The sequence below is a fragment of the Brachyistius frenatus genome, unplaced genomic scaffold, assembly GCF_029030835.1.
Source record: "Brachyistius frenatus isolate BFR_SWC_R1_liver_20210118 unplaced genomic scaffold, ASM2903083v1 Contig_21, whole genome shotgun sequence".
Taxonomy (NCBI): Eukaryota; Metazoa; Chordata; class Actinopteri; family Embiotocidae; genus Brachyistius; species Brachyistius frenatus.
The window spans coordinates 357,703-371,927 of NW_027210620.1; the positions used below are offsets into that span (position 1 = coordinate 357,703).

Sequence of the window (14,225 nt, forward strand, 5' to 3'; positions counted from 1 at the left end):
GAGTAAATATCAGCATTTTTATAAATACCATTAGGCTTCCTGGGGGTGTGTATGACTGAACTTGTAGGTGAAACTAAAAGCTGCAGGTCTGTTGTACATATTCAGCTCAAACACTGTTTTATTGATGAGCAGGAACAGTGGTCGCACCATTAGTGGCTTGTGCCTCTCGTGTACCAGCATTACATTGGAGTCATGGAGCGAGGCATACAATTTACCAAAAAAAATATACAATTATCCTTTGTCTTACCTCTATTTGAGAGACAATAATGATGCGTTGGAGCCACAGTTCCCTGGGATGATTTAGAGGATGTAAACATGATGTGATTGTTGCCATGGATTAAAAGAGCAGAGTACTAGTAGTGACTATGGGCTGTGTTTTTATAGCCTCTATTTGCTTACATTTTGGCAAGGTGGCACCATTAAAAATATGTCAAATTAGCTATTAGCAGTTCCTGTTGGTAGCGTACCAATAAAACAGCCATCAATGGATCAATTTGGTACCAACAATTTGATGATTCTGAGGAAAGTTTTATGAATTGAGTTTATCGAGTTTGAATTAATGGATGTTTATTGGTGAAAGACATCAGAGATAATGAGTATCATCGGTAAAAGTGCAAGTCACAGAATTTTAAAGTATGTATTTCATGTCTGTGTTCAGACACCCATTACTTCTACCACATTACTTCACTGATACAACTTAACCGAGACACTCCCGCTTCTAGACCAAGAAGAGGACATCAAAATCCATGAAACGAAACCAGAGGGTCAGACACCGTGTAGCTCTGTTGTGGTTCTTCCAAGCCGTCATTGTTGCACAAATAAAATGTTAAAAGCTGAAAAGTGAATAGAGAGGACTATTACCTGCCAGAAGTCTGCCACAGTGGAAGCGAGTGGGCCCTGCGAGGTGATGTAAGTGGGGTTGCGAGGGTCATGGTCCATCTGGGAGAGAGGGAGCAGAGAGTGACACAGCGTTTGGGCGGAGACTGGTGGATGAAAACATATTGTCTGGTTAAGACTTCCATCAAAGCCTCCATCTGGATGCAGCAACAAAAAGAGATCAGCATGTATTGAGGGAAACACTTTCATTTTCTTCTCTCTCGTTCCTCCTTCAAACCCTGTGTTACTCAGAATGTGACTATTTTTATGGGTGTGATTGGAGTAAACCGGGACATGGAGGAAACTATACGCTTTTTGTGATAAAATGTGAATGTCATAAAGGGATACAGTGGATGTTGAAGACATTTGAAGTCTGTGGTTTGAATGCCAGCCAGTTTATCAAAGAAAAATGTTAAAAAAATCACTCTCTTTAGACATCATATTTGCATATATGGCAGATGGAGACCTTGAACTTTGCTGTATTGCCAGTCTCGATAAGAACAATTGATTTCAACTATTCTCTATGCAAATAAAAAGAAGAATGTCTCTTTTTAAAAGATTTGATAGCAATTTGATAGCAAAAGGATTTTTGTCGTGGTTATCTCGACAAAGGAGTTTTGGCTTTTGGTGCACTTTGTCTGTTTCTTTGTCAGCAGGATTACAAATTAAACCAGCTTGGTTTTCATGAAAATTGGTGGAAGATTGTATCATGGGCCAAGGAAGAACCTATTAACTTTTGGAGCGCATTTGACTGACGGGGTGGATCCATGACTTATTTTTCACTTTCATTGACATTAGGCCAAATGGACAAGGCAGGAGGCCACACATGTTAATTCTGGATCCTGTCAATCTTAGCTCACCAACACCAAATCTCTCTGTGGCAGATGATTATGAATTACAACTCCGACTGCTTGACTTAAACACCAGGGTGGCAAAATGTCTTGCTAATTCTATACTTGTACTTCTATACAATATACTCTTACAATTTCAGGTCCATTAGCTTAGCATTTAGCAATGCCTTCCGTCCCTCTGTCTAATTCTCTCTTCTGCACAGTGTGCCAGATGGTTAGTTTTTGTCTTGCCTCCTTTAGTGATAATGGTAATTGTAATGTGACTGTAATCATAAATGTAGTCTTTTTAGAGCATTGGAGGCGCATTGCCCCATAATGGAAATCAACCCAATAGCTGAAGTAGCTAATCAGGCCCCAGTAGTCGGTGTGGGCCGACCAAACGTAGCCTCTGTTAGCGTCCCCCGCAGCCAGGGAGCCAGGCCAACTGGGTGACAGAATGAAGGAAGCATATCTCTAAATAGAAGCTTGTGGTAGCAGGTCGAGGGAGTTAGCCGCCAAACTCTGAGCCTGGTTCTGTCTGAGGTTTCCTCCGGTCTGTGGTCTGTGAGTGTTTTTAACTTGCAACCGTTTGAATATCCAAAATAAACACTTTGTAATTTGACCTGCCAATTCGTCGTTACTATTTTTCAACATTGCCCTATTTGTGTCCTGCTGGTATTTTCTACATTGCCTCTATACCAATATTTGCTCTCTCAAAGACCTCATGAAAACATCTCTCAGAGCAAATTTGTTTCTTGCTTTGACATGTTTCTGCATGAAACATGACATTATGGAGGGTCTTTTAAAGCCTGGAGGGAGCTGATGTGAGGAAGCTGAATGCTGAGGTGGGACGTAATGACATGTGGGACTTGATTTGAGGGATGTGATTGAGATTTGATTGAGTAGGTGTCGGCTGGGTTTCCCCCCAAACATCAATGATTAAATTTGATTGAATGAACACCCTCGAGTGTGAGATGCATCAGTGGAAAGATGTTGACATATTTTGAAGGAAAAGAAACAGGGTGAGTACCTATTGACACCCTCTTGATGTATATTTGGCCTTTTTGTAAGTTTGAGGTCTTAAACTTTACAAAATAAAGGTGTGATTGACAATTTTTTTTAATCAATCTGACATCCATCAACGGAAATTTTGTTTTTTTGTTTGTTTGTTGTTTGTCTTTGTAACAGAGACTCATTTAAGGAGGGAGACATCTCTGAGCATAACTCAAAAACACAGGAAGTCGCAGGGTCATCTTAAAGGCTTTTTTCATTTTCTATGAACTTGCTTTTTCATGCTGAAGAACAACTTGTCAAGGACACTGTACTTGGCCTTAAAAGTTAAAGATTTTTGTGGAGACTCATTTGTCTCACTCATGGGCTCGACACTCACCCTTAAAGGGAAAAATAATTATGGAGCATGTCTTCATGGCTTAAATATTACCATAACACTTTCTTCTCTTCATGTTTCATATCCTGAACAACGGGATTAATTCTTAATGCTTTGACAGGCTGTTAAAACCAAACGTACAACTTTAGTTGAAAATTTTCAATAAATATCAATTTTATTTGTATCTATCTTAAGTCTGTTTGTAATTCATTTTCAATTTAGTGGATTAAAAGTGTCATATTGTGTTTTTTATTTTATTTTAATCTACAGGGATGTAACTGTTGCCTTAGTTCTTGAACTGTTCTATTTAATGGGACACTTGTTGTGAAAAATCATTCTTAGTTGTGTAAATGCTTTTATTTTGTAGATTTTTTTTTGGAAGGTTTAATGAAGCAGATCTCCGTAGGTTCGGATGTGATGTTTATTCCTGATTTATAGTCGCAGCATCTGAATCTAGCAGGGCATCTATAAGACGTCAGGCAGGATGTCAATATTAATTCTGGGTTATTGTACATGAAACAAAATGATCATCGGGTGGCAGAAGTGAAGCACGAGTGAGAGGAAATCCTCACCAACATGAGGACTGGCTAAAATTTGAAAATGTATCTCCATTCTGAGGAACTTTCAGAAAAGGAAACATAAATGAAGGAAATGTGTTCATTACCCAGTGTTATACTTCAATTAGCCAGAACCGTGTTGTTCAATTTTCCCTTCATCCTTCCTGGTTGAAATTCCTCATGTGGTTTGGTTAAAAAAAAAAAGAAAAGAAAGGAAAAGAAAAGAAATCCCCCCCCCCACAAAAATGAAAGGGTGATGCCGAATGCTAGCGCTTCCACTCCGTTTAGCCAATCTCAAGGACACAGACATGCTGTAGCTGTGTGCTGACATCCCTGCATGAATACTAAAGCGCAAACATGAAAGAGTAGTCCTGCATTTCAGCTGTGCTCTTCTTCCCATTGTGGGAAGAAGATAGACTACAACAACAACAACAACAACAACAAAAATGCAAAGAAGAGCTCTTTGGTTTAGAGTAAAATAGATTTACGAAAATAGCTCACGCAAATACCTGTTCCCGGAGAATCGTCTCAACTTTCAACACCTTTTTGCCGTGTCTTGATCCTGTGTTTATAAAAGACAGAGAGCTTCGAAGCTAATCGCTGGCTTGAGCTCATCCCAGATAGTTTGAAAACAAAAGCACAGAGAACAGGTTGGGAACGGACAAAAAAGCCACGGAGGCTTTGTTTAAAAAAGAAAAAAAAGAAAAAGAAAAAGGAAAAAAAAAAAAAAGGCCAAATAGGACAAAGACGACCAGGCTTTCACCACATTTTGTGTCACTGCACATTCCTTCGAACCGTTCCTCACACTAATGATGCTGTACATCTGGGAGCGTTTGCATCATTTGTGGTCGAGCATTTACCATTATCCGAGCCTTCTCCTGTGTGTATGTCACCCTGTGCTTTTGCAGGGAGCTCGGATCGCCCTCTCTCTTTGCATCTCTGACCCCGGATTCCCAGGAAGGAGCCACAGATTATTTACTCGTAGGCCACTGCCCCCGCAGCTAATGAGGAGGAAGAAGTCGCATTGATGGACATAATTATCACAGTTTTGCTGGGCTCAGCCAGGGGTCCCTTTTGTGGTGTAATTACTGTCCTTTCATCCACACACCACTGCATCTGCCATTACTTCACCCATCTTCAACATCCGCTTGCGTTTCTTTCTTTTTTTTTTTTTTTAAAACCACACCAAAATAGTCATGTATAACTTTTCTCTACGAGCTTTTTCTATCGCTAACTTCATTCCATGATCGATTAACTTTATTATAATATTATTCTATAAAATGGCAAATTTCGCACTACAGCACTATTTGAATAAACTAAAAAAAAACTTCTATGAATATGCCATTAGAGAAAATGGAGGAATAAATAGAGCATCTAAAAGTCTCCATTGTTTGTTTGTGAAGAGTAATAGGCTTTTAGTGCAGCTGTGTGTGCCCTGCCCCCCCCCCCCCTCCACACACACACACACACACACACCCATCTATCTCCTCAGAAATTTTGGCACTGTATTTGAAATGCATAGTTTCCTGTTCCCTTTGATGGAATCCCTTTTCAACAGCCTCAGGGGAAATCATGATTGGCAATGTTTGGGCGAGAAATACGGAAAAAAAAAAAAATAATAATAACCTTAGCCCTCTCCAACACAGAGGTCTTTCTGGATTAGTGTGGATGGATACATCTATTTAGTCAAAGGAAATGTATAATTCTTTTTAATGCAGATGAAAAAAAAAGGCGTATCTCAAGGGAGCGGCCATTTTGAAAGCAGTAAAAGTAGCAATGTGATTCAACAAGACCAAATCCACTGAGGCTCCCAGCATGGAGAACAAAGTTAAAAAAAAAAAAAAAAAAGATCAATGCGCTTGGATCGATGACAGGTCCTTTGAAACTACTTTTATCTCAAAGTAAAATCCAACCACAACAGGTGCAAAAACAGGCATCAGAGACAACGGATATTAGCTAAAACATGGAGCCATAATCAATAAACAATACTCACTATTGGGCTGGCATTGATGTAATCCAAGTTTCCGTGGTTATTCTCCGCTTTCAAGGTGATCCTGGAATGATCATCTGTAAAGGAGATGCATAATTCATCTGTACATATTTCCACTGTTTTTCCTCCCTGCAATAACAACAGAATTTTAAGCAGAGGAATATGAAACTCAAATGGCTGCAGGGAGTGCAATTTCACCAGACTTTCATCATAGACACACGCACACACACAAGTCCTGAATTGCTTCACCTTCACTAAGCGATGTTCTTCGTGAAATAATAATAAGCTATTTAAGGAAGAAGGTTGCAAGTTGTGATTTTTAAAATCCTCTTTTTCTGAAACAAGTGAAAAGGTTGCAAGATTAATTTAATCTGCCTCTGAAGGACTTGAACTCAGGTCAGTCGTCTTCTTAAGTGTATCTGCTTAAAGCTAAAGCCCTGGAAAACCCGACTTCAAATCTTTTCATATATTCACAAGTAACAAGGTGAAATCAAATGTTTTATTTATGAGTTTAATGATAAAAAAAAAAAAAAAAAAAAAAAAAAAGAAGCTCATTAGGAGTGTGTGGGTGTGGTCAGATTTGACTGACAAGCAAAACTAATGCCATCAGATTCCAATTCAAAAGGCAGCTGAAAGCTGATTGGTTCTGGAATAATGTGATACCTATGGTGACTGTTGTTATGCCTGAAACCATGGGTCTCCATATCACACAAAAGGAAACAAAACAATTCTCATTTCTAGCCAAAGAGTGTGGATTTAATTTAGCGAAAAGATGACTTTCGTTAGCTGATTTTATCAGCTGTATCTAACTGGTGTGAGCTAATGCGTTTGTAAACTCCATCTCTGCTGACTTTTTTTTTTTTTTTTAAACGCTTGCAGCTGATTTATTTTAAAACAAAAACCCTACAAAAGGGTCCTAAATATGCACAAAATGGAAAAGGGATAAAGAACTTGCATTGTTTTACACTGCAGGGTAAAAGTAGTTTTAAAGTGCAGAAATAGGTAAGTATATATGAATAAATGTAATTACAATGTGGATTACAGTTGGATGATTTGGTAGACTTTTATGGGTAAACATTGAAGGACATGCAACACAGCAGTTAGTTTTATGTTTAAATGTTTGTGCATTCAAACTGTTCAGCTCAAATGGAGGGATAAGTAATAAGGCTGGCAAACATAATTTCACTGAAAGCAAACTTGGATAGAGTACATAGCCGCCATTGTTACTTTAAACTGATATACTCTTGTCTTCCAGGCAGTGGATGTTTCAGTCCAGAACAGGTATTTTACAAACATTGCTTATGTGACACACAGTTATCCAACAATATCCAAGAGAAATCTCGAAGCAAGGGAAAAATGTCTCACTAGAGTGTGACCTTTACTGTGTTTCAAAATAAAAGAGCTTAAGAAATACTTTTTGGCTCGAATACTAACAGTGATTATTTTGTTCATTTTGGAAACTTATTTTCGACAGTGTTGTTTTGGCATGTTTACCCATCTGGGTTTATGTTCCTCTTTTGGAGCATCTGTTCAAAAACACATCAAATACAACAGTGATGGAGCGACATGAACTGCCCTGCAGAGCTCCAGTTTAGTAAATGGTGGAAAAAAAAAAAAAAAAAGAAGAAGAAAGAAACGGACAGCTGAGTGGACTCACATACGACCACAGCATCAGAACGGTTCCTCTTGGAGTTCTGCTCGCCTTGGCCTACACTGCAGGCGCTGGGCTCCGCCTGGTAGGAGCACAGTGCCTCCCACTCACGCTCCAGACGGTTCTTGTTCTTCAAGTGGTCCTCCATGTATGACTGGAGGGAAAACAGACACCACCTCAGCCACCATTTCAAACGACAAGCCAGAACCGTGCAAAAAAAACCCCCAAAAAACCAGAAAATATCTCAAAACATGGCTGCAAAATGAAATGTGTTTTGTTTTTGCAGCAATTTGGGATTAATGAAACAATAAACTGCAATAATTCCCCTTCGCCAAACCAGCGGTGTCTGCTAACAGCTTGTTGTTATTTTTCTTATAATATTTTCCAATCAATAAATTAACCAGAGCAAACCACTAAACCCTAAACAACAGCATCTCTCCATTCAAGCTACGATCAGCTGTCATGTAGTATTATTGTCCTACGCCGCCGTACAACTGGGCGAGAAGGAGGCTGCTGAAGATCTAGGTGGGGAAAGTGCGCTAATGCTGGCGTCTTTGTGTGTTTGTGCGTGTGACCGAGAGGAAACAAAAAATGCACACACAATTAAGACTCCTGAAAGGTTTGTTTGCATTGGAAATACTTCAGGGGTGTTTCAATCACGTCCCTCACTGCTTGCACAGCCACTGATAAGATTGTCTGCATTTAAGCCGTCGCTTGGAGAAGACAAAATTGAATCCGCTAGAGAGACAAAGATGGAAAAAGAGAAGGGGGAGGGGTAAAGGCCTGTGTGTGTATTCTCCCAAACCAGGGCAAGTCTTAGGGAGCTTAGAGGCTGTGGCTGGCAAGACGAGTCTTTTTTAGCGTAGCGCCGTGTTTCGCTTTCTCTCCTGTATCATGGCTCCCCTCCCGACGGGGTTAAATGGTTTAGTCCGCTATTGTGTGAGACAGAAGATTACAGACTCATAAACTGATGTCAGGGATCAGCTGGCTAATACAATGAAAGTGATACCCAGATGTGCTGGGTTTTTATCCCCATATTAAAAGCAGTATAGGTAGGCTGAGCAGAGAGGTGACACTCCATTGTTACATCCGAGTTATTCACTCCTGTCTGTCCAAAAAGGGAAATCCAAGTCTTAGCAGGATATATACAATTCCTACCGAGATAATAATCACAATTAAGCTTGTCCAACACATAATAGGCAATTACCCTGGCTCATGAATTCAGATTTCCTCCGCATGCATGCAAAGGCTATTAGCTGACTTATAACAACGTTACAAATCCTGCAGACAAAGGAAATCAAAGTTTATTGATAGATACCGAAGCAAAGGTACGACTCAAGTCTTAAAAGCCAAACAGAGAAGAGAAAAAAAACAAAAAACTGTTGTGATTAATAGAGCTGCATAATGAGTGAACATGAAGGCACAATGTGCTCTATCTGAACCCATTAATGGCATAAAGGGATATTTCTGAAATATTACTTTAGATTTGCACTATTATACTTTGAACCATCCTTCAACCTTTAATGTTATGCATGCCGAAAATTCAATTATGTAAAAAAAAAAATAGTTAATGTCAATTCTAATAGCAGGCAACACTTATATTTGCATGTGTGGAGTTGTGCATTGCCTACACAAACACAGTGCTGTCTTCCCAGGAAAATGACAGCATGCCATTATGGCCACTTGACAGAGCCTGTCACCACTATGCTCTTGTCACCCTGTACAAGTACTCTCTGCTTGCCAGCCTGACAGCATCCCACCTCCCCTACCAATATTACATCTCCATGTACTTGATATTTCCACTCTGAATTGCATCCCATTCTATTCAAACGATGCCCTGAATCGATTGTATTCCAAATTCATATTTTCGCAGCTTAATGCAATGCAGCCAGCAGGCCCTTATCAAGCCCTCCCGCTTCTAGGGGGAGGCAGTGGACCATGGTGTATTCCAGAGACAGGGTAACGAAGGTTTAGTGAATGGGGGGATTATGTCTGCCAATCAGAGGGTTGGGATGGGAGGCCTGGGTGTCAGGGAAACAATGTCTAATCCTTCCTAAGCAGTCTCCTCGGCAGCAGAGGGTGCTGGGTGAAATCAGGATGAAGGGACAACCAGGGGAGCCAGACACAACAGGTAACACATTACTGTCAAGCTCCGCTGTCAAATTAAAACCAACAATACTGCTAACAGTTTGTGCGGGAAGCTTTATGATATGATAAACAGCTGCGAGACAAGAAAAGGGTATTAATGTGCACTACGATTTGTGTGACTTATAATAGCTAAATGAAAAGAACACATAGTGTTGTCTTAAATGGGAAGCAGTTTTTATTTTATTTTGTGTTATGTTTTTTGGTCACAAACTATATTTCAAATTGCGAGTACAAGTCACTGAAGGAAGAAGGTGTTGTACGAGTCAGTGGCTATTTTTTCCTTTGCCTGAGTCTATTTTCCTGTTAAGCAAAATAGTCATCATTTAAAAAAAAAAAATCAACAAGAGCTACTCAACATAATGATAAAGAGCCTCAAGCTACCTAATTATTGATTTTCTTTTTTCAAGGGAGAGGTGATTAAGCCAAGGGAACACAACAACAACAACAGCAACTGTATCAACATTTTGACCCTGTTTCTGCAGGAAACGTGGACAGAGATTTTGTGCAGCTTTTGAGAGGGAAAAACAAAAGTAAAGTGCTGTCCATGGTGCTGAAAAGACTTGCAGAAGCACAGCCACATTTTAAATAATTCAGTAGATAAAACGTGCAAGTTGTACTGCAGCTGAAAAAGGAAAAAGAGAGAATATGGAAACACAAGAGACGTGTCAAAGCTCTGAAAAAACACAGCAGATGACTCAGCACACAGAGGCATCCAATTTCATTTTTGAAGTTGGAAGTCGTTATGCAAGACTTTATCAGTCTTAAGGTGGGCCGCACAGTGGGTCACAACATCGTAGTTCATTTTTCCTGACGGCACCGAACTCTCCTAGTAGCATAGTAGTTGGTTGTGCGAGTGTGAGGTGATCGGGCCTCAAAAAAAAAAAAAAAAAGGACCCCCAGCATGTGTGCTTTGGAAAGCTGGGTATTCATCATCCTTCTCCACACAGTGTGAGCTCCAAAGAGCGGGAGAGGGGAGATGAGAGGAGAAGAGAGCAGAGATGGGAAAATATAGGTCTGAGATCAGTGATAACAAGGCAATCTCACACATGGTTTCATGCGAGATGGTGGTGGAATTTTAAAGAAGCGGCCCTATAGGACATCTCCATGTCAATCACGGCATGAAAGAGAAGTAAAGGTCCCAGTGTGTTTTACCTTTCTGCATTGTTAATGCCTGGCATTGCTGCTGTGAAGAAACTAGGCCTAATAATAACAGCTTCTAGAAATGATTCACGGTGGATCTTTTGTTATTTGCAGGGCTAAATGCTTTTCTATTGTCAATGTTTTCAAAAGGGGCTTCACAAACAAGCCTTGACGAGTGCAACAAAACCCATCTATTACCACCAATACAAGGCATTACTCAGATTCACTCTCATTCATTATAGCCTCCCAATATAAAAGCTAGACATGCAGTGTGATGAATGCTCTCTCCATTAATGGAAACTCTGCAAGGCATCTATCCATCTCTTTTATCAAGCTTGTTTCAAATGAATGAAGTGAAAGTTGTGCAAAATTGAAACAATCCATTGTCTGTTTGTGGAAGTGTTGGCAACCAAAAGCTTTTTCAATAAAAACTAAAAAAAAAGAAGGAGAAAAAACACAAAACCAACAACATTTCTAAAACATTCAAATGACAATCAGATAGGTAATGATATTTCACTTTTGTGCTGCTCTCATCACGCAAAACAATGTCTGCTTTATTTTGCTGCCGCAGTAAAAGCGAGACGGAGGGGGTAAAAGATGAAAATGACAGAGAAGAAAGAAGCAGGACAGAATGATAAAGAGAGAAAATGACACAGTAGAAGCTGTAAAAGTTGGAGGAGAAAAAGAAAAATGAAGACAACAGAGCCAAGATAAAACAGGAGGGAGAAAACAGCGGGAAGAGTGATGAAAAAAAACAACAACAACAAAGATAACAGGATTCTGAAGGGAATGAGGTGAGAGAGGGATGAAAAGGAGGCGCAGCCAAACGGAGAGAAATAAAGTCGCTGGTTTCCAGCACACACTACAATGTAAACTCACTAAATATCTGAAGAAAGCAGCGAGACTCAACGTTTTCTGTCCCTACAGGCCCTTAAAGATGAGATCAAGCACCCCAACATCGACATTATGTCCCCAAAAGTGTTCACTTGAACTGATTTTAAACTACCAGTTGTTTAAATCTATGAATTATATAGAAAACAATCACAAAATGGAGTAGAAGAAGTTTCAACCATTTATCCATCACCGGCTGTCACTGTTTTTCTATTGCTATTAAGGATTTCAACCATCCATTACTTTAAAGTAGCTAACTGTTTTAGCCATTTAAGCATTACTTTTAACCAACAGTTCCCACCTTTCATTCATTACTCGCAGCTGTTTCAACTCATCTTTTCTCATACTTTCAGCTGCAACACATGGACATTACAACTGACTGGATTTGTGGATATAGTTTTTTAAATCAAACCCTACTTTCTATTTATTCAAATCAATTTAGCAGCTCCACAGTCCACATTTTTCTGGGAGGAGCAGAGGTACCACAGGTTGTGAATCTCTGATGTAGGTCTGTGATCTTGTGCACAAAGCTGATTTAATGTAGCTCTGATGAATAGCAGTTCCTCAGACGAGACTGAACTCACCCTGTCAGGTTAAATGCATCATCATGATACATGATGAGATACTGTGGTCGTTTGGTCAAAACAATCAGATGCTAAGAACCACAAATGCTCTCTGAGGGCCTGACAAACAACCACATCTCAACCAACATCCTCGTACACTTCCCCTACTAACATACATTTTCATCACTTTCTTACCAGTATCATGTGACCAGTGGAGATGTCCATGTTGGATGGGACTGGCTCCTCGCACCAGGAGGAGGTGCTGCTGCGAGTCGACGGACTGGCTGCGGGGCCATCGCTGAACTGAGACGACACGCTGTTGAGCCGGGAGTGGCGCAGGGTCTCCGGCCGCTCCACGCGCTCCGACGTTCGGATCGCCATACGCTGGCGACACAGCTCCTGGGGATTAGAGGAGATGATGATGGTGAAGAAGTGGATAATCAAGAAATCTGTATTTTTTCTTTCCCCTCTCACACCAGACTCCTTGCAAGGTTTAATGTGTTTATCTTCCTTTCATGCATCATAACAATAGTTTTATGTATTCCATGTGCTTATCCTCGCTGTTAGGGGCTGAATTCTGTAAATGCACCTTGTAAAATCCTGTATCTCGGCTGACTTGATCTGTCCTCACTTGTCTGTAGATTAATGGCTTATCCTCGTGGATTATGGAGCTTATACTAATTATGTCAAATATATGTACATGGTTGAGGAACCCTACACGACTTACAGAATAAATTCAGTATGTCACACCTTGCTGCCACACAATGACTGTCTTCATTGTTTAACAACAGATCTTTTAGCTGATGGGAAAAAAAAAAAAAAGAACCTCACATGAAAATCCTACACAAAATCAGCACAAATTCATACTGTAAAGTCAAAACCTATGAAGGGAAACCTGCATTATTTTAAAAGAAGGACCTCTTTTGAAAAGATAGACACAACTGCAAAGTATAATTTCCTGTTTTGATTGATATCTCCAACTGCCAGGAAGATTACACTTCTGCTCATGACTCAGCTTTTCTCCCATCATGCCTCAGTGCAGGGACAGGACATAAGAAATTTGAGGACAAGGCATTATCAAGTATACAAAATCAAAAAATAATGGAAAAGTGAAAAAAACAAAAAACAAAACTATTGTTAGATTTGTGCAGTCTTACACATTGTGTCTGCTTCCCTCCATATGTTGTGGTCTCACTTGATATTTCCATGTTAAATTCATCATACGTAATCGCAATCATGTTTGATTTTGGGAGGCAGAATTCATCTCCATACTCAATTAATAACAGGGAGGCCAAGGCAGGCGAGAGAAAACACCTTGTGAAAGCACAGGCTATCTCATGATGAATCATAGTGATATTTCCCCCTGGAGCACAGGCCCCTCTAAGCCCTGGTCTTGGATCAGCCTTTCCGCCGTCAGACTTTAATGATTAGAGCCATGAAGTGGTGCCCTGGGCCTCGGCCTCGGGGCACTATCCAGGTCCACCTCATAAGTCATCCTACTTCTCAACATCTCTGCAAAGCGCTGTGCTGTAGCGCAGCTCAGAAATGGTCCCAGAAGAAGGCAGGGGGATGCAGTTAGAGCCGGAGAGGGCCAGAGGAGAGACACACGGAGCCCAGCGAGGAGCACAGGTCGAGGGATTACAGCTTCCATGTTACCCCCGTCTTTCAGAGTGATAATAAGAATGAAAACATGCCAAGAGGAGACAAAGTCTACAGTCTGTGCTGAAATCTAACAATAAGACTCTCCCCACACAACTCTCTCTGTCGAGCATGGCGGACACACCCACATGAATGTCGACAGAGGAGTTAGCCCAATCCTCATAACGTATTGAGTAAGAACAGGTGCCGTATATAATCTCAAATTTGCACTGGAGCACGACATAATGAAACTGGTATTTATCATATTTAAACAATGCAAATGGTAATGGACATGTGTGTATGTCAGAAGGAGATAATTAAACATTTAAATGTATATTTGAGCTTATTTTCCGTTTTATTTCTATATGATATCTTCTCTGTGGCCATCGTTGTAACACCTCCAGCCTCTCAGAGCAGCCCTGTGAAAACCTGATTAAATATTGAAAATGTTAACGCGACATGCAGATAAATGTGTTCTGAGTGCCACGCTGGGCACAGCTGAGCCCCAGCGCTGAAAATCAATACAGCTCAGGCTGCCCGTTGCCCTGGAGGAA

The 14,225-nt window shown here is 40.4% G+C and overlaps 1 protein-coding gene across 1 annotated transcript in view; it reads right to left on the bottom strand.

Annotated features, from left to right (window-relative positions):
- ptprn2 (protein tyrosine phosphatase receptor type N2) overlaps window positions 1–14,225 on the bottom strand; it is a 124,418-nt gene that overhangs the window by 12,309 nt on the left and 97,884 nt on the right. The window contains exons 13-16 of the mRNA XM_069696283.1: window positions 12,229–12,432; window positions 7,298–7,445; window positions 5,644–5,717; window positions 862–939 (exon numbers count right to left, since the gene is read on the bottom strand). Of these exons, the coding sequence (XP_069552384.1) occupies window positions 862–939; window positions 5,644–5,717; window positions 7,298–7,445; window positions 12,229–12,432 (504 nt within the window). The remainder of the gene's footprint in view (window positions 1–861; window positions 940–5,643; window positions 5,718–7,297; window positions 7,446–12,228; window positions 12,433–14,225) is intronic.